At 59.5% G+C, this 23,831-nt stretch overlaps 2 protein-coding genes across 5 annotated transcripts; both read left to right on the top strand.

Moving 5' to 3' along the window:
• Positions 1 to 1,320: 1,320 nt before the first annotated feature.
• EPN3 (epsin 3) lies at positions 1,321 to 10,753 on the top strand. 4 transcript variants are annotated; one of them, XM_058560684.1, is made up of 11 exons: positions 1,323 to 1,593; positions 2,686 to 2,824; positions 4,701 to 5,401; positions 6,392 to 6,510; positions 7,218 to 7,298; positions 7,521 to 7,649; positions 8,614 to 8,701; positions 9,145 to 9,414; positions 9,592 to 9,708; positions 9,840 to 10,070; positions 10,267 to 10,753. In XM_058560684.1, exons 3-11 carry the CDS (start codon positions 4,840 to 4,842, stop codon positions 10,599 to 10,601), a joined length of 1,932 nt encoding a protein of 643 aa, XP_058416667.1. In that variant the 5' UTR covers positions 1,323 to 1,593; positions 2,686 to 2,824; positions 4,701 to 4,839; the 3' UTR covers positions 10,602 to 10,753. The 4 variants fall into 4 exon arrangements, with proteins under 4 accessions (XP_058416669.1, XP_058416667.1, XP_058416666.1 ...); XM_058560683.1 differs by lacking the exon at positions 2,686 to 2,824; XM_058560685.1 differs by lacking the exons at positions 1,323 to 1,593; positions 2,686 to 2,824 and adding an exon at positions 2,952 to 3,078.
• A 4,122-nt stretch (positions 10,754 to 14,875) lies between these two features.
• Positions 14,876 to 22,796, top strand: SPATA20 (spermatogenesis associated 20). The gene is made up of 16 exons (XM_058560682.1): positions 14,876 to 14,963; positions 15,966 to 16,145; positions 16,244 to 16,308; positions 16,475 to 16,629; positions 16,705 to 16,848; positions 16,950 to 17,151; positions 17,528 to 17,658; positions 17,766 to 17,870; positions 18,106 to 18,180; positions 18,278 to 18,487; positions 18,570 to 18,762; positions 19,090 to 19,258; positions 19,541 to 19,752; positions 21,102 to 21,301; positions 22,303 to 22,383; positions 22,558 to 22,796. The coding sequence occupies exons 1-16, from the start codon at positions 14,887 to 14,889 to the stop codon at positions 22,726 to 22,728; spliced, it is 2,370 nt and encodes a 789-aa protein (XP_058416665.1). The 5' UTR covers positions 14,876 to 14,886; the 3' UTR covers positions 22,729 to 22,796.
• The last annotated feature ends 1,035 nt before the right edge of the window (positions 22,797 to 23,831 follow it).

Below are 23,831 nucleotides of genomic sequence, written 5' to 3'. Positions count from 1 at the left end.
ACCACTTCTGTTATGGCTCTGTGTCTTGAATGTCAGATCTTGATGAGGTCAACTTATAGCCTAGGTCCTCCCCTGTCCCACCAGCCCTCAGCTTCCCCTCCTCCCAGTTTCCAGAGCCGGCTAACAGGAGGAGAGAGAAACAAACCTGGGAGGTGACGTGTGGGATGATGAGCAGAAGAGCAAGTTGGTAGCAGGACAAAGAATGAATCAGGTGACAGGACAGACAGCGTCACCCCTTATAGTCCCTGCCTCTGGCCTTCCTTAGCTGATACTTTTGGGGTTATGCTTCCTGGAGCCAGGTCTTCCCCAAGTGTCATCACCAGGTATGACAAAGTATGAGACTAGGAGAATTAGTCCCCATGGGACTGGCTCCCTGAGATCCTCCCACTTGGGCTGGGTCCAAGGGCCCTGTCCCAGTCCCTGAGGATCAAGCTCACCACATTCTTAAAACCTAGAGGCCAGATCCCTTTGTCCTCGGCCAGAGGTCATTATTCTGGATTTAAGTCTGTCTCGTCCCCTGCCTCATGTCAAACCATTGGGCCTCCTTGAACCATTTTTCTGCCTTAAAAACAGCGTCTGGACTTTATACTCTCTCCCTGCTTGGAGAAATGTGAAGTAGGTAAGAGATGGCTCTTGGAAAGAAAGGTGCTGTCAGCTCAAACTCAGTACTACAATTGTTTGCTGTCAGTAATCATCATTCTGGGCAAGGCTTCCTGTGTGGAGTGGGCTTCAGGGGCCCAGAGATTGAAGAACTTTGCTAATGGTGAGCTTATTGCCTTAGTGCCAATGGAGCAGAGGTGTGGGTGGGAGACCAGGAGAGTGGCCACAGTCTCCCACCCACTTGGTGGGTATTTGGTGCTGCTGATCAGGACCTCCTGGGCCTCAAGCATCCTTCAGTTGAGACCTGGGAAGAGATTTGAAAGAGTAGGGCACTCAGTTCCTGTGTCAAGGAGGCTGTGTGTGGAGTCCTGATGCCCCCATCAGGGTGGTTGAGGGGGCCAGCTGGAAGCCTACAGAAGGCAGTAACTCCACCAAAGGGCCAGCCCCAGGGAATGGTCCTCCTGGCCCTTTGGAGGAGGGGTATTGGAGGCCCCCTGCCCTGTTTCCTGTTGAGGAGGCAGGGGAAGGGTTAACTCTCTGCAGGGTGCAAGGAGGCCGCCAGCACAGGCCCTGGCTCTGCACCTCCTGGGGACAGGCAGCAGGCAGGCCTCCCAGCTCTGAAGGTGCGTCTGCCCCGCCAGCAGGAAGGGGTTAACAGCCCTGCGCTTCCTCCTGTGTCCTGTTACTGCTGAGGCAGACCTGCCGGGCCAGCTGAGCAACTTTCCTCTGAGTGCTGCCTGCCGGCTGGGCGTTTAGAAAGCAGGCGAGCCAGAGGCAGAGCTGCAGCCCATTCTGGGAACCCTGCGGCCCCCCTTCCAAGGGGTCTGCGCCTCCTGGGAGAGGGCTGGTCTCCAGGACGTGGGTCCATGGTGGATGGCTCTGAGGAGGCTCCCAAGGCCGTGCCGTCCCCCTGCCGCGCAGGTCAGAGGGTCACTGCAGAGGCTGCTCATCGTCCCGGTCCCAGGGCTGGGGCCAAGGGAGCCTGCACTGGAGGTAAGCTGGCCCCTCCCGTCCGTGGTGGTGCCCTGCATGGAAGGCTGGGGCTTAGTCTCCCTGCCAGGTCCCAGGGAGAGGGGTGAGGAGGGCAGGGCCATCGAGGATCCTGGATGCTTCCTGCCCGCAGCCCCCAGGAAGGGGGACTCAGGGGCTCACTCCCCATCCTGGGACTAGCATCTTTGGTGGTATTCCCCACAGACTCCTGCTCCTCTCTGCCCACTCCTCCTCCTCAGCCCCTGTTGCACCTCTAGCCTCAGGGCAGCCCCCACCCAACTCCAGTGCCCCCAGGACACAGCTACCTGAGGGCTGACGTTGGCCAGAGCTCACTCTCCTGTGCCTCCAGCAGCAGGAGGCAGGGCACTGCCACTCCCCCCAGTTCTCCTGCTGGACCTGATGGGGGACAGAGGATGGGAGGGGTGCATGCTGGTAGGGGCACACACAGACTTTGGACCAACTCACGCATGTGACTCTACAGATCTGGGTTCTTGCCATCTGCTTCCTTAGTCTTGACGGGTCCCCCAGTCCTGTGGGCCCTGAAAAGAGCAGCCCCCTCCCCTGTAAAGTTCTCCCTGGGACCCTATATCTAGGAGAGAGCTGAGACTCAGGCCCCCCATGGCCCGTCCCACCCCCTGCTGGCCCTTCTCCCATACCCCCAGCCTACTCCTCCCTCCTCTGCCCTGTACCCTCCTGCCGCCTTGCCCTCCCCCATCTCTGAATTGGCCTCAGGGCCCTGCCTTCTCAGTGTCCTTCCCTCCACCTGACAGGGTCTGGCTCAAGGTCACTGCAGTAATTCCATACCCGGCTGCCCGGGCTGCTGCTGCTGCTGCCGCCGCCTTATCGGCTGCTAGGTTTCTGTTTCACTCCCTTTTATTTCTGGGCATATTGTGTTCGATAAAACCCTTTGCTTGTAACACCGCTGGCAGCGCTCCCAGCCGCTCCCTCCCGTGTTCCTTCCTTTCCTCCTCCCTCCCCTCCGTGCTCCCTTGGCCTCACCAGGCCCCTTCTTCTACCCCACCTTGCCCCCTCAAATTTCAGGGGAGGGAGGTCCGAGGCACCTCCCTGGTGGTTCTGATCCCTCCCTTCCCCCAGCTCCGGCAGAGGTGTGCAGAGAAGGCTCCTCCGTGCCCACCTTCCAGGAGGAAAGTCCAGGCAGGGCTGCAGGGCCCACACTGAGGGCCCCCTCCCACTACCCCAGGCCAGGCAAGAGGTCCAGGACAGCCAGGCCCAGGTAGGGCTGCTGGTGGAGTTGTGATGCCTGACTGGTTCTGCTGGTTTCTGTGGCCAGCACTGGGAGGGGCGTGCACTCGGGGCGGGCTTTAGGGCACAATTATTTCTCATCTTGACTCTTGCCACCACCGGTTGGGAAGGTAAAGACAGGTCTGAGTCACTCGTGAGGGGGAGGGCAGAAGTTAAACGAGTGCTGGCCGAGGCATCCCCACAGAAGGCCTGCCACCAGCTGGACGGAAAGACAGCAGACAGAAGGTAGGCAGCACTTTCAACCAGCAGTCTCCACCCCACCTGGTCTCCCAGGGGATCCCATCCTCTGGGCTGAAGCTCTCCCAGGCGCCTGGGCCCTGATGAAACCTGCCAAGGCCTGCGAGGCCACTTTGAACTGAGCCCAAGGTTGGCAGGGCTGGGTGGGAGGGAGAGTTGAGATGGGGGGAGGGCAGGACAGGCTCCTTCTCCTGCTGAGTCCCAGGGTAGAGCTGAGAGGTGCAGTCTCACGGGCGTTGGTGTTAGTGGGGGGTTCACGGGTGAAGTACAGGCTCTGCAGGTCCAGCCAGTGTGCGTGCGTATGTACCCATGCCGGTATGTACCCATGCCAGTGTACACCCATGCCAGAGGAACGGCCGTGGCAGGGGGATTCCGGTTTTGGTTTCTGGTAGAGCCCTGGGAGAGCCTTTCTCTGCCTTTGCTTTCAGCAGATGGCCTGGTCCTGAGGCTGTGTTGAGGGCAGTGGGCTGGCCCAATCCTCCCTCAGCTGGGATGTCAGAGGTCTATCATATGCCCAGGGCCAGGGGTTTGGGGAGCCCAGAGTGGCCTTGCCCTCAGGGAGCTTACATTCTGGCTGAGAAGGTGGGACTGAGACAATAAAGCAATAGGATGAATTAATTACAAAACTGGTGACGCTGACAATAAGTATTGGATTAGTCTTCTGGAGACCTAGGTGTTAGTCCCAGCTCTGCCACCTACATGCTGTATGACTGTGGGCAGACCATGTCCCCTCTCTGGCCTCAGTATTCTCATGTGTACAGCTGGGGTGGTGGTGACTAGATCTCTTTGAGGCGCAGCCTCCTCCAAGTGCTCCTTCCTCTCCTGCCTCTGGCCCAGCTCACAGTATGCCCTCTCAGCTGCCCTTCTCCTCCTTGCTGCCTCACTCCTCCTCACCCTTCCCCTTGGATCTCAGTTCTCAGCTCAGCCCTCACCTCCTCTGGAAGCCTCCCCTGATTTTCCTAGCTTGGGTACGCCTGTGCTCCTCTGTACTCCCAGGCTGGACTGTGACCGTGGGTACCCTCTCAACTAGACATGGGTGGACCAGGACTTGAGCTCTGTGCCTGGCATCGTGCCTGGCTCAGAGAGGGCCCAGGAAATAGGTGTTGAATGAACCAAGCCACAAAAATCAACAATTTGAGAGGAGAGGAAAGTGAGGACCGACAGATTGGAAAGGATAGGTCTTAAGCTAGATCCTGGCAGAACAGGAGAGGTAGCCAAGCAGAAGTGAGGTGGGCAGGCATTCCTGGGGTCACTTTCATGTTCCTCGAAAAGGCCAAGGACTGTGGGGTGCATCTGCCTGGGTTAATCCTGGCTCCCCACTTACCAGCTCTGTGATCTTGGACAAGTCATTTAATCCTTTCCTGAGCCTCACTTTCCCCATCTGTGGATGGAGATAAGAATAACAGCATCTTTGTAGTGTGACTGTGAAGATAAATAAGCCGGCAAAGCTAGAAGTGCCTGCTGAATAATAAGTAAAATAAGAAAAATAAAAAGAGCCCGCTGAAGGCTGTTCCTGGCAGTGGGGACACCCTGGCTAGACCTTAGGCTGGTGGCTCAGTGGCCAGCGAGGCGGGCCACTGCCCCTGAGTTCCAGACCCTCTCTTCCTCAGACCCATGTGGAACCCAAGGACACAGCCGCCCTGCTGAGAGGACGGTGGCCCATCCTTGGAGACCGTGACCGTGCAACGGTGGCCCTAGGCCCTCCACCCCCGGCTGGGTCGGGGGCCGCCCATCTCCACGTCCCCAGCCATGACGACCTCAGCGCTGCGGCGCCAGGTGAAGAACATCGTGCACAACTACTCGGAGGCGGAGATCAAGGTGCGCGAGGCCACCAGCAATGACCCGTGGGGCCCACCCAGCTCGCTCATGTCGGAGATTGCCGACCTGACCTTCAACACGGTGGCCTTCGCCGAGGTCATGGGCATGCTGTGGCGGCGGCTCAATGACAGCGGCAAGAACTGGCGGCATGTGTACAAGGCGCTGACGCTGCTGGACTACCTGCTCAAGACGGGCTCCGAGCGGGTGGCCCACCAGTGCCGCGAGAACCTCTACACCATCCAGACGCTCAAGGACTTCCAGTACATCGACCGCGACGGCAAGGACCAGGGCGTCAACGTGCGCGAGAAGGTCAAGCAGGTGATGGCCCTGCTCAAGGATGAGGAGCGCCTCAGGCAGGAGCGCACCCACGCCCTGAAGACCAAGGAGCGCATGGCGCTGGAGGGCTCCGGCATCGGCAGCGGGCAGCTGGGCTTCAGCCGCCGCCACGGCGATGACTACGGCCGCTCACGTGGTTCCCCTTGCTCCTACAACTGTGAGTGAGCCCCGGGGGTGTAGCTGGGGACAGGGAGGCGGCCTGACTTCCAATGCTGGCTCTGCCACCCCAAGCCATGGACAGTGATACCTACTTCTGAGGGATGTCACGAGGATTCAGTGAGATAAGGAATGTGACAGGCAAGCCACAATGCCAACACATAGTAGGTGCCTAACAGGTTGGCGTAAACCATAATGTTATTATATATTTGTTATTATTATTAATTAGCTGTCTGGTAGGATGGCATAGTGGTAGAAGCAGAGACTCTGGAGTCCAGTAGCAACCTTATTCTGCTCCTTCCAAGCTGTGTGATCTGGACAACCACCTCTCTGAACCTCAGTTTCCTCATCTGTAAAGTGGGGATAATCTTACCTACTTCAATTGTTAGATGGGAGAACTAAATGAGACCAGGCCCAGCAACGCCCTCAGCCCTGTGCCTAGACACATGGCACATGGCATTCCCCTAATCCCCCGACTCGAGGGCACTGTCCTTGAAAACGGGGGCAGCTGCAGAGCAGTTCCTGCCTCTCCCCCTGCACCCCCCACAGCGGTGGGGGCTTCCCTGATCTGAGGGATACTCAGAATGGCCCTCCTTTCATGAAGCCCTTGACAGTGTGCTGAGGGCTTTGAGGGCCGTGACCTTGATTGCTTGGAGCCTCTCACCCCCCAACCCCCACTTGACCCCAAGCTGGATGGGGCCCAGCTGGAAGAATCCAGGAGCTGGAGTGGGGACCGGGTTCAAGTCTTGCTACAGGACCTGGCCAGGCACCCCTGGAGCCGTCTGCACATCTGTAAAGGCGGGATTGGAATCTTTCCCGGAGGTGGAATGGAAACCTTACAGAGTGCAGGCACACAGTGTCTGGCCCCGGGGGCCCTTCACTGCCGGTTGTTCCCTTCCCCGTTTCCCTCTCTGAGCCTTGGCTTCCTGGCGGGGGTAGGGGGAGCCCGTGGGCACCTGTGGGGTTATGGAAGCCACGATGGTCGTTGCAGCCTCCTCCTCATCCCCCCGCTACACCTCCGACCTGGAGCAGGCCCGGCCGCAGACGTCAGGAGAAGAGGAGCTGCAGCTGCAGCTGGCCCTGGCCATGAGCCGTGAGGAGGCCGAGAAGGTGAGGCCCCTCCCAGGGCAGCCCTGGAAGTCCTACCGCTGGGCTGGGGTGGCATGGGGAGGGGACTGGAAGAGGAAGGAGAGGCGCCGAATGCCTCACAGCCTTGACTCTTAGGCTCCCCCACTTTGGGACCCAAAGCCCTGGCCTGCTCCCCAGGGCAGCACAAGGCCCTGGGATGGTCCTGCAGGCTCCACCTCCCCGCCTCCAGTCTTCTCTGGTTGGGCCTGGAAAGGGCAGGGAGGGTGTAGTGAGTTGGAGGTACCTGTGTGTCTCGTGGGGCTGCTGCCGCCTCATGGAGGGGAAGGGGGTGAGTGTGCCGACGGACACAGGAGACACAGAGATATACTGCCCCCCGACCAGCTGTCCTCTGGGGGACAGCGACAGCCTCCCTGATACCATCCTCTCTGCCATCACCTCTGTGCATCAAGGCAGACCGGGCAGGAAGCAGCTGGGCCTCAGACAGCAGGGCTTAGGGGGCACTCAGGGGACCCTGAAGAAAAGGATCAATCTTCTTGATTTTTAGGCTGTCTCAGATCCAGGCAGGGAGAAGGCCACACCCACAGTGCTGTCCCCGGGCAGGCTGCCCACACCCACTCAGGGTGGGCATTTCTCTCTCTCCAACCTCCTTACTGCACAGGGCTGTGTTGCCCTTTGGCCCAGGAGTGGGAGCACTGGGCCAAGTTCACCCCTCTTTTCCTCCCCTGCAGCCGGTCCCCCCAGCCTCCCACAGGGACGAGGACCTGCAGCTGCAGCTGGCTCTGCGCCTGAGCCAGCAGGAGCACGAGAAGGTAGTGGGCCGAGCCTCCTGGACTGGTGCTGGTGCTGGTGCTGGTGCTGGTGGAGGTGCTACCCAGGCACTAACCAGGCTCCTCCCGCTTCTCCTGGTGGTCCCGCTGCGCCTAACCTCTCGGCCACCTCCCACCCTGCACTCTTCTTGACTGCAGCTCAGGTCGCCTCAAGGCCACGCGGGGCTGCTCATGCTCTCCTCACTCCTTCTGTGCCTTCTGCAGGAGGTGAGGTCCTGGCGGGGAGATGACTCTCCCACGGCCAATGGTACTGGGGCCGCAGTCCGCCGTTGGCAGGACAGAGAGCCCGAAAAAGAACAGAGAAAGGAAGAGGAGAAGCTGAAAACCAGCCAGGTAGGAGCGGGCTAGGGGGCGTGGGCTGACAGCCTGGGAGATGAATTGAGTCAATATTTGTAAAGAGTGTGGAACAGTGCTTGGTATATAGTAAGCACTACTTAAGTGTTTATTCAATGAAAATGAGGGTGGAAGGGGTGTGGCAGCCCCGGGTCCCCACACCACATGGGCTGGTGACTGAGCTGACAGCAAAGTGGGATGCAAAGAATCTTGATCTGAGACCCCTGGATTTGGGTTCTGGATTTTCTGCCACTTTATAACTTGGGGCATGTCATTGTCTTGGCCTCAGTTTCCTCCTCTGTACAGTGGGCATGTTGGACAGTTCCAGCTCTGACATTCCAGGATTATGTGATCCTGCGGATCCAGACGGGAGGTGGACTCAGGCATACGGTGCTGAAAACATCTTGGGCTCATATACATACTTTCCAAGAGAGGAGAGTGGCCAGCTGTTGGGAGCAAGGCCATCCTCCAAAGCTGTCCATGCTACCCCTGGGGTGTCTCTGCACCTTTCTGCCCATGTTTACTGTGGCCAATTTCTCTTGGACACTGACTTAGGAAGGTAGATTTGTCATAAAATCTGTCTTTTACCACCGATGGTCTGAGGAGCTGGACAACCGAGGAAGGGGTCAGGCAGGCCTGGGTTCTATCCCAGCTCTGCCTCTCCCTGGCTGTGTGACTTCAGGCAAATTGTTTCCCCTTCCTGGACCTCAGATGGTGCATCTGTAAAATGGGCACACCACTACCTGCCCTACCTACCACACAGGGTTGTTATGAAAATCAGGCACCAAATAGATGAGGAAACATTTTATAAACTGGAAAGCACTGTACCAAGGTGAAGGATCATTAACAGATGTTTGTGGAATGAATAAAGCAGAGAATGAGCTGGAGTTAGGATGACAGGTCAGGGCCCACCCTCCCTCTGGGCCCCACCCACTTCTGAGCCACCTGCCTCTCCCCTCCACAGTCCTCCGTCCTGGACTTGGCTGACATCTTCGCACCTGCCCTGGCCCCGCCCTCCACACACTGCTCTGCTGACCCATGGGACATCCCAGGTGGGCATGCAGGGCTGCAAGGGGCTCCCAGGCCAGCCCCGAGAGCCCCTTGCTTCCCAGCCACTTGCTGGCAACCCCTTCCCCATAGCTGAGAGCCACTGGGCAAGTCACTCCCCTCCCTGAGCCTTAGCTTCCGCTGTGACATGGGGTCATAGTGAGGGATGGGGGAGCACGTCTGAAGAGCTCAGGTAATGGGAAACTCAGAGATGTTCCCTTGTTGCCCCAGCCGTTCCCTGACTGGGAAGGTGGCCCCAGTTGCCCATGCCTGGGGGTCCAGGGTCCTTGAATAACTTGCTGAATATGGGCTTGCTGGGTGGTCCTGAGTCAGACCCATCTGTGAAATGGGTCCCTTGGCCTCGCAACTTGCTCCAGGTCACTGGGAAGGGCACTGGACTAGGGGTAAGGGTGGGCATGTGGTCACGTCTGTACTGTTCCCATTTCAGGTCTCAGGCCGAACACAGAGCCCAGTGGCTCCTCCTGGGGGCCTTCTGCAGACCCCTGGTCTCCCATCCCCTCAGGAAGTGCCCTGTCCCGAGGCCAGCCCTGGGACTTGCCCCCCGTGCTCTCCTCCTCTGAGCCCTGGGGCCGGACCCCAGTGCTGCCTGCTGGACTGCCCACCACAGACCCCTGGGCACAGAAGTCCCCCCACCACAAACTCCCCAACACTGAGGCCGACCCTTGGGGGGCTTCAGTGGAGACCTCTGACACACCTGGTAAGTGGGGGGCCAGAGAGTGTGGGTAAGGGGCTAGAGACCTTCTGGGTCCCCCCTCCCTCCAGTGCCAAGGGGCAGCCAATTCTGTGTTAAGAGGGCTGCTTGCCTGGAAAGGGGTCAGACCAGTGCCTGCCCTTTTTGCCAACCCATCTCATCTGCCTCTTCCTCCTTGACTAGCTCTCAGTGGTACCTCGACCTTTGACCCATTTGCCAAACCTCCCGTATCCACAGAGACCAAGGAGGGTCTGGAGTGTGCCCAGAACCTGCCTTCTGGGAAGCCAAGCAGTCCTGTGGGTAAGCAGGAGGCAGGGGATGATACAGCTCTGGGGAATGGGGGCCCACTCAGAGCTGGCCTCTCTGTGCTCTTCCTCCCACAGAGTGACCAATCCCTTTCCCTACCAGTGACCCTATCATTTCTATTCCAGAGCTGGACCTGTTTGGAGACCCCATCCCCAGTTCCAAGCAAAATGGCATGAAGGAGCCAGATGCCTTTGACCTGGCTGTACTGGGAGAAGCGCTAGCCCAGCCCAGCAAGGAGGCCCGACGCTGCCGGACCCCTGAGTCCTTCCTGGGCCCCTCAGCCTCTTCTTTGGTCAACCTTGACTCACTAGTCAAGGTGCCCCAGGCTGCAAAGACCCGGAACCCCTTCCTGACAGGTAGGACACTCCCTCATCTCTGCCAGGTCTCAACACTGGAGGCCCCTGCTCTCTCCATCTCTCCTTTTAAAGCCTGGCCCCTGCCCTTGAATCTTACTCTTCTTCCCTATTTCTAAGACCTCAGATCTTGACCCCCTCTCATTTTAGGGCTTTGTTCCCCAACGCTCCAAACCCCCCACCCACTCTCGTTCTGCAGGTCTCAGCGCTCCATCCCCCACCAACCCGTTCGGCGGGGGAGAGCAGGGCAGGGCGACCCTGAACCAGATGCGCAGCGGGTCGCCGGCGCTGGGCCTGGCGGCCGGCGGACCGGTCGGGGCGCCCTTGGGCTCCATGACCTACAGCGCCTCCTTGCCCCTCCCGCTCAGCAGCGTGCCAGCCGGCGTGAGCCTCCCCGCCTCGGTCAGCGTCTTCCCGCAGGCCGGCGCCTTCACGCCGCCGCCCACGAGCCTGCCACAGCCGCTGCTACCCACGTCGGGGTCGACCGCGCCGCCCCACCCACCCGCGCAGGCCGGCACCAACCCCTTCCTCTGAGCGCCCGGCTGGCGCATGCGCGCGAGGCCCCGCCCCCACGGCGTGCACCGCCGCTGGGCCCCGCCCCGGGGCGGGGCTGCCACCCAAGACCCGGCGGGGAAGCCTTGAACCGCTGAGACTCCGCCCGAGGCCTGAGAAGACGCTGGTCCCGGCTTCCGCAGACGTTTTGCAGCTCCAGGAGTTAGAGACTGACGACGTCCCGGGGGCCTGAGCACACCCCCGTAATAAGGACGGGAACCACGTCCTCAGCTCTCAGCAAGTGGACTTTTTGCGAGACGTGCCGGCCTGTGTGGACCCCAACGCGAGTCACCGGCTCCCGTGGAAACAACTGCTCCACAATGTGGGGCGCAAAAATGCTCCCACTTTCCGTACAGCCCCCTCAGCCTGGGACCTTCGCTTCCAAATGCTCCCCAGGCTCTCACTCATTCGATCATTTCATTCATTCATCACACGCAGCACTGGGGATGATCAAATAGCAAGGAGCCTTGGGCGCTCCTCATGTGCTAAGCACTTTAGGCGGATTATTTCGTTTAATCCCTGCAACAATCCTCTGAGGTAGATAATAATATTACGCGCATTCAGGACTGGCTACAGAATTTGTGGGGTCCAGTGCAAAATGAAAATGCGGGGCCCCTTGTTCAAAATTGGGTTAAGAATTTCAAAATGGGGGCAGCAGAGCATTAAACCAAGCACAAAGCCCTTGGCCCTGCTCCCGTTTTATAGGTGAGGAAACTGAGGCTCAGAGAGGTTAAGTGGTATGCTGGAAGTCACAAAATTAGCACAGCATGGGGCTGGGATTCAGAGTCAGAGAGTCTGGCTCCACAGACCTGAGCTCTTGGGCTGGGCCCCAGATTTAATTTGCAAATATTGACAGACTGCTGTGGACAGAGTGCTGGGCTCACCTTGGAGGGATCCAAGAATTGCTAAGTCCACAGCCTCCAAGAGCTCAGAACTCAGTGGGGCAGGCAAGTCAGGTGCAGGGGCCCCCACACTCCTTTGTTTTACTGAGTCACCTTAAATCTGGCTCTACCCTCTGCTCTCTTTCACCAGGGCTGGGAAGAAAGCCAATCTCAGCCGTGCAGAGGGAGCCTGGCCCCTCCTGGGGATTTATGTGGGGTCTGGGAAACCAACGGGAGGGGCAGGGCATGGTACCTCCTCCTGGAGGCCACCATGGTCACCCCAACTCATTTTCTACTCAATGCTTTCTGACCACTGGACCACTGGACACTGATGTGTCCTCAATGCTCAGGGTCTGGCCTTGCAGGCAGCCTGCTGCCAGCCCCCATGCCTTTTTGGAGTGCTGGGGGAAAATGGCCTTCCAATGGTCAGAAACACCACAGTTGGGGGGAAGACACGTGTCGCTCTCCTTCCTACGACGGGGGTGGGAAAAGGAGCTGCTTTGGTTTTTTTGGAGGGAAGGAGTCCCACCTTGGCTGTTCCAGGCAGGATGGACAAGAGCACTTAGGGGTCAGACCAACAGGGTTCAAAACTCTGCTCCGAAGTTATCACTTAATAATCACTTAGTAATGCGTGGTTATGCTCCGTGACCTTGAGTAAATTACTTAACCTCTCTATGACTCTGTGCCTCTGTTTCCTTATTTGTCAAGTGGGAACAAGAGTTCCTTCCTTATGAGGTTGCTGTGTGGCTCCTGCCCAGCCAGTGTCCATTCGGCCCAGGGTCCACCCTCTTCAGAGACTAACCATGAGGAGTGAACCTGCCGTACCCCTTGTTCCTGGTTTTGCCAGGCAGTGCCCAGAGTCCAGCCCCCATCTGTTTTCTGCACACAAACCCAGGAGGTCTCCATCCTCCTTGGTCACTGACCCCCCCTTCGTCCCTCCCCTACCTGGGCCCTCCTCTTCTTCTAAACTGGCGCTCCCTGCGGGCACTGCTTCCCTGGGGACTCTCAAGGGGTGCCGTTTTGACTCCCACAAAGAAGAGGTTGGTAGCCCTGCTCCCCATAGCTACTCCCGGACCATCTCGCTCCTGTAAGATCCCTCCTCCTTGGAGGCTGGAGCCACTGGGCAGCCCTGCCTCCTCCCTGCCTGGGGCTGCTCTCCACCTCATTCTTGCCGTGCTTCAGTCTTGGCTCACAGTCTTGCTCTCGCCCAGATCTTGCTCAATCCCGCATGACTCCATTAGCCAAGAGGATAACCTTGCTGCCCCTTGACCTCTCAGGCTTGTCATCACCCCCAATTCCTCCACATTCAAGGCAGGCTTCCTGTTTTCTGATCTTAACCTTATTCCTTCCAGGGAGCACCCACCAGACCTGCAGCCTGCCAACTGTTCCATCACCCCACCACCCCCACCTTCTGTGATCTCCATATCGTCAGCGGCCTTCTCCCAACCGAATCCTTCCTCTTGCTGTTTGTCATAATTAGCCTCATCCACTGAAAATGTCTTTCCATCTTTCCCCTCACATCAAGCGCCCATCCTGTCTGTGTCCCCTTTCTTTCCCCTCCCTCTTCAACCCACTCCAATCAGCTTCTGCTGTCAGCCTCACCTCACTGGAACACTGCCCGCCAAGCTCACGATGGCCTCCATGTGGCTGAAGCCAGTGGACCTTTATCTTTCTCATCCTCTTTGGTTTCTCTGGAATCTGACCATGCGGACCCTCCCTCCTTGCAACTCTCTGCCCCTTTGCCTCCGCGGCAACACCCTTTCCTGGTTTTCCCTTGACACTCGGGCGGTTCCCTCTCTGTCTTTCACAGGTGCACTCCTGAGTTCCCCCGAGCCTGCGCCTGGGCCGCCTTCTCTCCTCTCGCTGCAGGCTCCTGGATGATCTCTCCCATGCCCGCACCGTCTCCACACTGAACACCCCCGATTCCTCTCTCCCACCAACCTCTCCTCTGCATTCCAGAGCCTTGTCATGTCCACCTGTAGGTCTCAAAGGCATCTCAAACCAACACGTCCAAAAATGACCTCATGAACCCCCCCACCTGAGCCTCTCCCTGTGCCCCCTCCTCGGCAAGTGGTCCCACCATCCAGCACAAGTCCTACTCTGTGAATCATTTGTGACACCCCCCTCTCCCTCACTGTCAATCCTGACCACGTCTCCTCCTTTACGGGCCTCGAGTCCATCCCCTTCTCTCTACCTCCACCTCCACCGGGTGCGGGCATCCACCATCCACCTATGGCCTCCTAACCTCCTCCTTCTGCTCTTGCCCCTTTCCAGTCTGTTCTCCACCAGGAAGCCAGAGGGAGCTTTCCAAAATGCGGGGTCACTCCCCTGACTAAAGCCCTTCAACATCTTTCTTCTGCTCTTATCAATAACCAAAACTCCATCTCACAGTTCACAGGTCCCTCCCAGACCTGGCCCTTGCCCTCCTTCCCAACCTCACAACCTTGTCTAGTACCTCTCTTCCCTTTGCACTCTGTCCTGCAGCCATGCTGGCCTCCACAGTTCCTCAGCCCTGACTCACTGCAGTGCCACAGGGCCTTTGCACATCTGTTCCTCCTGCTTCCCCAGCACTCCCCCGACGCCCTCTCCAGATTCCATCTTCTCGTTCCTCCATGGCTGCTACACAAATGTGATTTCCTCAGGGAAGCCTTCCCCCGCTTGCTTCTCCCACCAGACCAGCTTCGTTGTTATCCTTCGGCATGGCACTTCTCACAGTGGGGGGTTGTGCATTCGTTTGTATGGCTGTCCGGGTAGCTTCTGCCTCCCGGATGGACTGTGAGCAGCACAAGGGGCAGGAGCCTGGTCTCTGCCCACCAGTGTACCTAGCAGTGTGTCTGGCAGGCAGTGGGCACTCAATAAATACTGGCTGAATGTAGCAAATGAGACAAGTGTGTAAAGTACATGATAGGACCTAAAGTTGGCTGGTGATTACTATTCGGGGAAGGCTTCCTGGAGTGGGAGGGATTTGCGCAGGACCTTGAGATGGGAGGGGGGCGGAGCAAAGGGACAGTTTACTGGCTGGGCGGGCCTCATTTCTCATTTGTAAAATGGGCAAGCGTTGGACAAAATGAGGCTCTGGCGTTCCACGGCCCTGACATCCTCACAGCCCTCCATGTTCTCCTCATGAAGGTCATTCTCCGCAGGCAGCTCGTTTAGGTCCAGCTGAGTCCGCCCAGTTTTGTGCACAGACCCGGGTCCTCCCAAACCCGGGCTGTCCGGTCTGCAATCCCGCACTCGGCCACCGGGCGGCGCTCGGAGACCAGCCACGCGGCCCGGAGTCTCGGCGAAGACCCGCCCGCGGCTGGGTGGGTGCCCGGGTCCGCCCCTCGCAGCCTCCGGCCCTCCCTTCCCGTCCGCGGTGTCCCAGCCCACGGCCCCGAGCAGCCATGCTGGGCGCGCGGGCCTGGCACTGCCGTGGCTTCTTGCTGCCCCGCGCCCGGCCGGGCCTCGCCGCGAGCCGCAGGTACGGGCGGGCTAGTGGGTCGCTGCAGCGCGCCCTGCGCCCGCCGGGCCCTGGGGCCTGTCGTCCTGGCGCTGGTCCCCAGTTCCTGCCTGGCTACGCTCTCATGTCTGCCTCCCCCGCCACTGCCCCTACTCCGGCCCCACCCCGCCACTACCCCCTCCACTCCCCACCCCGCCATCTGCCCTCGCGATCTGGCCCAGGCAGTAACGCCCTCCTTCCCTCCCCTCCAGCTGCAGAGCTAGCTACAGGGGACTCTGTTCTGACACCACCTCCAGGAAGCCTTCCTTGAGTCCCAATGCTGGGCCAAGGGTCCTTGTCCAGTAGCACCCTGGGCCGCCCTGTCATGGTCCTCATTGCTGCATGAGCCTGTCATTAGTTAGATCTCCCTAGCAGCGCCACCCTCCCAGGCTGAGCGTCTGAGATCAGGACCCATTTCTGAGTCCCTGAGGGTCTGGGGGTCTGGCACAGGCCCTGGCCCCACAGAAGTGCCCAGCAGGTGGATGTTGAGTGAGGGAGTCCCCTGTGTCGATTTTCTTCTCCTTGCCCCTCACCGGGTCCGGTCCCAGGCCCAACTCTTCTTGCCCTGTCCAGCCACCAGCCGTGGGCAGCCTTCCTGCCTAGAACACGCACCCAGGCGTACCAGAGACACCTCCCTCACAACTGCCCTGGGGAGGGGCCGGGTTAGGGGGAGAGAATGGAGCCTGAAGAACATTCTGCCCATTGTGACTCGCCCTGACCTCACAGTCATCATCCTTCCCACCACCAGGTCCGAGAGGTTGGGGGAGACTAACCTGGCAGGGAGCCCCCAATGAGCCACCTTTCTTCACCCCCCCAAAAACACAAGGGGGAGCACAAAGGCCACGGTCTCCCCCGTGGTTCAGACAGGTGGGCTGGGCTGGGAGCAGGGGGTTCTGGGAGCAGGACCAGAGGACAGGGCAGGGTGGTCTGGGCCTAGGGGGAGGTAGGTGGAGACCCCTCACCTGACCCACCTGTCCATGCCAGGGGTAGCTCCTCCCGGGACAAGGACCGAAGCGTGACGGTCAGTAGTTCAGTGCCCATGCCTGCTGGAGGGAAGGGAAGCCGGACCAACTGCTCCCAGGCCACACCCCAGAAGGTCCCCAACCGCCTGATCAATGAGAAGTCACCGTACCTCCTGCAACATGCCTACAATCCCGTGGACTGGTGAGTACAGCTCCGGGGGCCCTCCCCCAGGGCAGCTGGGCTCTCAGCCCCTCCACACCCCCGGGCTGGTGAGTGATGCCCCACCCTGCCGGGCCTAGGTACCCCTGGGGACAGGAAGCCTTCGACAAGGCCAGGAAAGAAAACAAGCCAATTTTCCTTTCAGGTAACGCACCCACCTTCCCTGGGATGGGGAGTGGTGGGGGATGGGGGAAGGGTCCTCTGGGCCTGGGGGCCTCCCAGGAAACTAGAGGTCTGGGCCTCTTCAGTCCAGCTGGGGCCCCTCCGACCAGTAACTGGTTCCCCCTGGTCCCCCCATGGCCGCTTTCCAGTGGGGTACTCCACCTGCCACTGGTGCCACATGATGGAGGAGGAGTCTTTCCAGAACGAGGAGATTAGCCGCCTGCTCAATGAGGACTTTGTCAGCGTAAAGGTGGACCGGGAGGAACGGCCAGATGTGGACAAGGTGTATATGACCTTCGTGCAGGTGAGTGGTCTTCCCATGCGGGCAGTCCCCATGCACAGGGGGCTGCTCTCTTCACCCTGGCCATTTCTCTGCCAGGCCACCAGCAGTGGTGGGGGCTGGCCCATGAGTGTATGGTTGACTCCCAACCTCCAGCCCTTTGTGGGGGGCACCTATTTCCCCCCTGAGGACGGCTTGACCCGAGTTGGCTTCCGCACCGTGCTGCAGAGAATACGGGAGCAGGTCAGTGTGCAGTGGGGAGTTGGGGGGACTAGGGATCCTGGGCGAGGGAACAAGGGGCCCCCACCCATGCTGACCTCCAGATATGCCGCTGCCTCCCACAGTGGAAACAGAACAAGAATGCTCTGCTAGAAAACAGCCAGCGTGTCACCACAGCCCTGCTGGCCCGGTCGGAGATCAGCATGGGTGACCGCCAGCTGCCACCCTCTGCTGCCACCATGAACAGCCGCTGCTTCCAGCAGCTGGACGAGGGCTACGATGAGGAGTACGGCGGCTTTGCTGAGGCCCCCAAGTTCCCCACGCCAGGTCAGTGCCTCCCAAGCCTGCCCCACCCCCAGCCTGTCCTCCTGGTGCCTGTCCTGGTCAATGATCTTCTGACCCCTGGCTTAGTCATTAACCTCTTGCTTTCCTGACTGGCCAGTGACCTTATCCCCAGCCTGTCGGTAGCTATCTAGTGAAAACCTGACTTCTCGTCTTAGCGGTGACCCTCTGACATTTGACACTGACCCGGATAATGATCTTCCATGCTTTGGGTTGACCTTTGACCTCCTGATCCCCAGCCTGTCCAGAGAGACTGCCTGTTGAGTGAACTCCCAACCGCAGCCTGGCCAAGGGCCTCCTGCTCACCCAGATCCCGGCCCCTGACCCCCATCCTCATACCGGCTGCTCTTGGTGCCCGCAGTCATCCTGAGCTTCCTGTTCTCCTACTGGCTCAGCCATCGGCTAACCCAGGATGGCTCTCGGGCCCAGCAGATGGCTTTGCACACTCTGAAAATGATGGCTAACGGGGGCATCCGAGACCACGTGGGGCAGGTGAGGGGCGCTAGGCATTCCCTGGAGGGGGCAGCAGGAGGCAGCTGCGGGGTAGGGGGCGGCAGGGGCTGGGATTGGCCTCCAACCCCGTGTCCTGCCTGGCACAGGGCTTCCATCGCTACTCCACGGACCGCCAGTGGCACGTCCCCCACTTCGAGAAGATGCTGTATGACCAGGCGCAGCTCGCAGTGGCCTATTCACAGGCCTTCCAGGTGACCCCTGACCCCAGCCTGAAGCAAAGACTCCCAGCCTGTCCACCTACCCCTGGCTGCCCCTCCCAGGGCCTTCCTGGTGGCTTGTGGCTCCCCCTTAACCTCACCCCTAATTCCCTCCAGTATGCATGCTACCCCGGCTCCGTCCCCACCCCTGGGGAGAATGCTGACTGCCCCCCACATACCTAGGCTGCCCGGGATCCTTTGTTTACAGCCTCCTTCCTCCTGCCCTCAGATCTCTGGTGACGAGTTCTACTCCGACGTCGCCAAAGGCATCCTGCAGTACGTGGCTCGGAACCTGAGTCACCGGGTGTGTGTCCACGGAGGCAGGCGGACCTGGCTGCGGGAGGGCTCGGGGCCTCCCCTGCCCTGAAGGCTGGGGCCAGCCAACTCTCCCCTCCCCACAGTCTGGAGGCTTCCACAGCGCAGAGGACGCAGACTCACCCCCGGAGCGGGGCCGGCGGCCCAAGGAAGGCGCCTTCTATGTGTGGACGGTCAAAGAGGTCCAGCAGCTCCTCCCCGAGCCCGTGCCGGGTGCCACCGAGCCGCTCACCTCAGGCCAGCTCCTCATGAAGCACTATGGGCTCACGGAGGCCGGCAACATCAGCTCCAGTCAGGTGAGGACTCCTGGGGACACGGGAGGGGCGCTGACGCTGGCCAGGCGAGTGGACTCCCTCGGACAAGGGCTGTTTTCCTCAGGACCCCAAGGGGGAGCTGCAGGGCCAGAATGTGCTGACCGTTCGCTATTCACTGGAGCTGACCGCTGCCCGCTTTGGCCTGGACGTAGAGGCTGTACGGACCTTGCTCAATACGGGGCTGGAGAAGCTCTTCCAGGCCCGGAAACACCGGCCCAAGCCGCACCTGGACAGCAAGATGCTGGCCGCCTGGAATGGTGGGCCGCCCTGTCTGAGGCCTGATCCCGTTTATAGAATTCCCCTTCACGAGGCCCCTCTGTATGTCAGACACCTGCTAAATATTAATTCTTCCTTCATAAGATTTATTGTCCTCAATTTACAAATGAGGCTGAGGGAGCTTAAGTAACCCACCCAAGGTCACATACAGGGGCCAGGAGCCCAGCCCTGCCTGGTGCTGGGGCCCAAGGTCTTCTCCGCTCACCCCATCGCTCCAGAGAGGTGTCGGGGCTTGGAGGGGGTTTGGGGTGCACATACCTGGAGGGCCCCGCCAGCTTCTCAGGACCACTGGTGTCTCCTCCCTCTAGGGCTGATGGTGTCTGGCTATGCCGTGACCGGGGCTGTCCTGGGCCTGGAGAGGCTGATCAGCTATGCCATCAACGGTGCCAAGTTCCTGAAGCGGCACATGTTTGACGTGGCCAGCGGCCGCCTGATGCGGACCTGCTATGCAGGCTCCGGGGCGACTGTGGAGCACAGGTCGGGGGCCGGGCAGAGCAGGAAGGTTGGACTCCCTGGGCGTCCCAGGCCTATCTCTGCCCCTCTCCTCTCCTCCGAGTCGGCCCCACTCCTGGGTCTGCCATCTTCCCGCTGTGAGCTCTTAACCTCCCTGGGCCCATTTGCTCTTCTGGGAATGGGCTAACGGGACCTACCCGAGAGGTGGATTTTGAGGGTAAAATGAGAGCATGCGTGGAAAGGGCTTCCTCTTTGAAAGCCCCTCTCTCCCTGGCCTGTCCCCTCCCCTAATGCCTGTCCCCCCAGCAACCCGCCCTGCTGGGGCTTCCTGGAGGACTACGCCTTCGTGGTGCGGGGCCTGCTGGACCTGTACGAGGCCACGCAGGAGAGCGCGTGGCTCGAGTGGGCTCTGCGGCTGCAGGACACGCAGGACAGGCTCTTCTGGGACTCCCAGGGTGGCGGCTACTTTTGCAGTGAGGCCGAGCTGGGGGCTGGCCTGCCCCTGCGTCTAAAGGATGGTCAGTGGGGGTGCGGAGCTGGCCTGGGGTCCTGGGCCCAACTGGGGCTTGGTTTCTCTGGGGGAGGCGTGGGCGCAGTGTGGTGGTGAAGAGCTGGCGTGGGCAGGGGTTCATGTCTCCACCGCTTACTAACCGAGTGACTTTGGGCTGGTCTCATATTTCAGAGCCTCGGTTTCTTAATGTGCAAAACGGAGCTACCTTCGGTATTACCTGAGAGGGTTGATGTAAAGATTAACTATTTCGTGAACAGGCTTAGCAGCAGTAACTGACACGCCTGGATTCAGATGTTGAACAAGGCTGACTTGGTCCCTACCCTCACGAAGCTTACAGTGCAGTAGGGGAAACAGCTTAGAAACAGTAATACTTAATGCAAAACTGCACGCACAAACGCATAGGTAAAATTGTGACGCCACGAAGAAGTAGGAGTCCTCTACCGTGCACCACATCCTCTTCTCTCGGTAGTGCTTACCGTCTCCCACGTGTCTGTTAATGGTCTCTCTCCCCTACTCGAATGTGAGCATCTTGGGAGCAGGACTTTGTGCCACTGCTGTATCCGCAGGATCTAGCGCAGGCCTGGCACCTGGTAGGGGCTCAGTAAGTGTCATCTGAATGAATGGAAGGGCCTTGAGAGAGAACAACAGTGGAGTCCAACTCTGCTGGGGGGAGGTCAGATTAAACCTGTGACAGGTGCCATTTCATCAAGGGCTGGAGGGCAAGATGGGGCCGTGCGGCCATGGAGGAGCTGGGGAGGGACTCAGGCAGAGGCAGCAGCCTGTGAGAGGCCTGGAGGAGGCAGCCTGTGCCCTGGAGAACAGGGGATTTTAAGTGGATTGTGACTTGCTCTGGTTTAGGTCTGAGAATGTCACTCTGACTGATGGTGGAAACTGATGGGGCAGGGGAGACAGGGGACCAGTTAGGAGGCCGTCAATGGCACTCAGTCCAGGCAGGCCTGGTGAGGGGAGAAGTGGTCGGATATGGGTCTGTTCTGGCCACAGACCTGGCAGACTCGTGAGTGGATTGGAAGTGAGAGGCGAGGGAGAGGAAGGGAGGGCAAGGATGATGCCACTCTGGCTCCAGCCACTGGGTGGCTGGATGGAGGTGCTGGAGTGAGAGGGGGGAGCCCCGGGACCAGCAGTGCAGCCTGGGGCAGGTGGAGTTGAGGATGCGTGTGAGCGAGGGAAGGATCTGTAACTGCCAGTGCTGGCAGTGCACTTGCAGAGCTGGGGCTGGAGCGGGTGGGCAGGGACTCCTCCATCCTATCCCCCCAGCCACCCTGGCCACAGTCCTGGGGCAGGGTCCTGGAACCCAAGGACCATCCCTCACCACCCCTGCCCCCTCGTGCCCTGCAGACCAGGATGGTGCAGAGCCCAGTGCCAACTCTGTGTCGGCCCACAACCTGCTTCGGCTGCACGGCTTCACAGGCCACAAGGACTGGATGGACAAGTGTGTGTGCCTACTGACTGCCTTCTCTGAGCGCATGCGCCGTGTCCCCGTGGCATTGCCTGAGATGGTCCGTGCCCTCTCAGCCCACCAGCAGACTCTCAAACAGGTGGGGGTGGTGAGAGCACTTGGGCTGGGACCATGGGTGGCAGGGGAGCTGGGGCTGCAGTGCAGGATGGTGGCATGGGGTGGGGCTCCTGGGGCTGTCCCCCAGAGCTCAAGTCTGTGAGTGTGTGGCTATCTATGAGTGAGTGTCTCCACGGGAACGTCTGTAAGGCTGCTCTGTGCAGGTGGAGGAGTCGGTGTGAGTGTCTGAGACAGGCCTCCGGCACAGGCAGGGGCCGTGTGAGTGCCTGTGACTGGGGCTCTCAGAGTAGGGGGGGCAGCAGGCAGGGGCTAAACATGGGTCCCTGTGGTTGGTGAAGTGCTTCTCTGTGTGTCTGTGTGGTTGGGTCTGCCAGTGTGTGTGCAGGTATATGCTTATCTGCGTGTATGTCCCTAGTTATTGCTGTGTGTGCGCCGCTGGATGTGTGAGCCTGGAGGTGTGTGACTGTGTGTGTGCATGCCTGCCTTTCTGAGTGTGTGCTGGTGTGAGTGTTCACCAGTGTGTATCCCCTTGTCGGTTTGCTTGTGTATCCCCATATTCAGGTTTGCCTGTTTATATTTGCACACTCGCCTGTATGTCTCTGCCTCTGTGTCTGCCTCTGTCTGTATGTGTGTCTGGTGTTTGTATGTGTGGTATCTGCCTCTCTGGGGGCATCCACTGTGTGTAGATGTGACAACTGTATGTTTCCCTGTGTATGGGTCTCTGTGTGTTTGTGTGTCTTCCAGTGTGTCGAGTCTTCTGTGTGTGCGTGTACGTGTGTGCTGGAGTGTCTGCCCATGTGTGTGTCTCCCCGTGTTTCTATCTCTACTGCTAGGCATGACACTGCCACTTTGTGTAATTTGATATGGCCTTTATCAGATAGGCAGCTGGTCTGGGGGCTGCTGAGCTGAGTCCCCATTCTTTCTTAGGGATGTAGGGTGGGGTGGAGGGAGGAAGGGGAAGGGCTGGTGGGTCTGCGTCCAGCCCCCACACCTGTCACTGGAGTTGCCTTCTGTTCCGGCCAGATCGTGATCTGTGGAGACCCCCAGGCTAAGGACACCAAGGCTCTGTTGCAGTGTGTCCACTCCATCTACATTCCTAACAAGGTTTGTGTCCCTGAGCCCGGCCCCACCCTCCGTCTCCCCTGCCTGGGGCCCCTCCCCTCCTCGGCTCCCCAGTACCTCCTTCTCTGAAGGCCTTGGGAGAGGAAGCCCACCAGTGGGCCCTGCCAGTGTCCCAGCACTCCCCAGGTCACCCTCTCTACTCCACCACTACCCAAGGTGCTGATTCTGGCTGACGGGGACCCCTCGAGCTTCCTGTCCCGCCAGTTGCCCTTCCTGAGTACCCTGCGACGGCTAGACGACCGGGCCACCGCCTATGTGTGTGAGAATCAAGCCTGCTCCCTGCCTATCACTGAGCCCTGCGAATTACGAAAACTGCTGCATCCGTGATCGCCGCCTCTCCCCTCGGGCTGGGACAGAAGGCGGAGCTTCCCAGCTGACCAGACTCCGGCCCTGCAGAGCCCTGCCGAACCTGTGGCCATCCCTGGGCACCCTGTCACCAGGTGACCTCAGCCATCCTCGCTGTTCCCCGCCATGGGCACCCACTCACCCTGGAATAAACCTAACAGCGTCCCGTGGTAACCTCAGGGCCTCAGCCTTGCTTGTGAGGGAGGGGCCTTGGGCTCCACCCTGGGAACCAGGAGCCCACAGCCCCTTCCTCCAGGAGCTCCTAGCTGACCCCTCTGCTTTGTCGAATTCCTCCTTCACCTTAAGAGGTCACCAGGCTGACCCTGCCCCCGCCCGTGGTCATTGCAGCCTGAGTGAAACTGAGGTCAGGGAACCAGAAATGACCACCAGCGGTGGGGACGGGGATGTGGACTTGCCCAGGCGAGGAAGGCCAATCCTTGCCTTCAGGCAGGGTTAAAAAGGGGCCTGCCCTCTCCTTCTCGTTGTCTCCTCCTGTTTTAAGCTGGGGAAGAGGCAGGGAGGGCTCTCTGAGATTTTATTCTTCACGGAATGGTGACATTTGCATATGCTCTGCTATGGCGTGGGAGCTGCTGTTATCAGGACCAAGGACACTTCTTTCGGGATATCCATCCAGCCTCCAGCCTCACCAAGATGGAGCCAAAGCTGCCCTGCAGGAAGTCATATTGTCCATCCCCCTGCTTTCACACAAGCCAGCCCAGGGAGAGTTCTCTTTCATCTGGAACGTCATTTGGGTTGGAAATCCTTCTCCACATCTGAGTCCTTCCTGCTGCAGGGAAAGCTCGTGCCTTCCTGTGACCTCCTCCTGTCCCCTCAATGTTGGGAGATGCTCACAAGTCCCGTCCTGGGCACCCACATCTTCACAGGCCCCAGAAACTCCATCTGGCTTACACTGCGGGGAGGAGACTGGAAAGTGTGCTTTGGGAAAGGCAGGTATAGGGGGATGGGGCTGACGGGCGTGGAGGAGGGAAAGGAGATGTCCTCCCCAGCCCTTCAGGGGTCTTCTGAGCCTGGGCACCCTCGTAGCCCCAGAGCCAAGCAGTACAGATAGCCAGAAGAGGCTGCTC

Source organism: Diceros bicornis, chromosome 18, assembly GCF_020826845.1.
Source record: "Diceros bicornis minor isolate mBicDic1 chromosome 18, mDicBic1.mat.cur, whole genome shotgun sequence".
NCBI lineage: Eukaryota > Metazoa > Chordata > Mammalia > Perissodactyla > Rhinocerotidae > Diceros > Diceros bicornis.
Note: the sequence above shows the minus strand (reverse complement) of the source record. Positions and strands in the feature narration are given on the sequence as shown.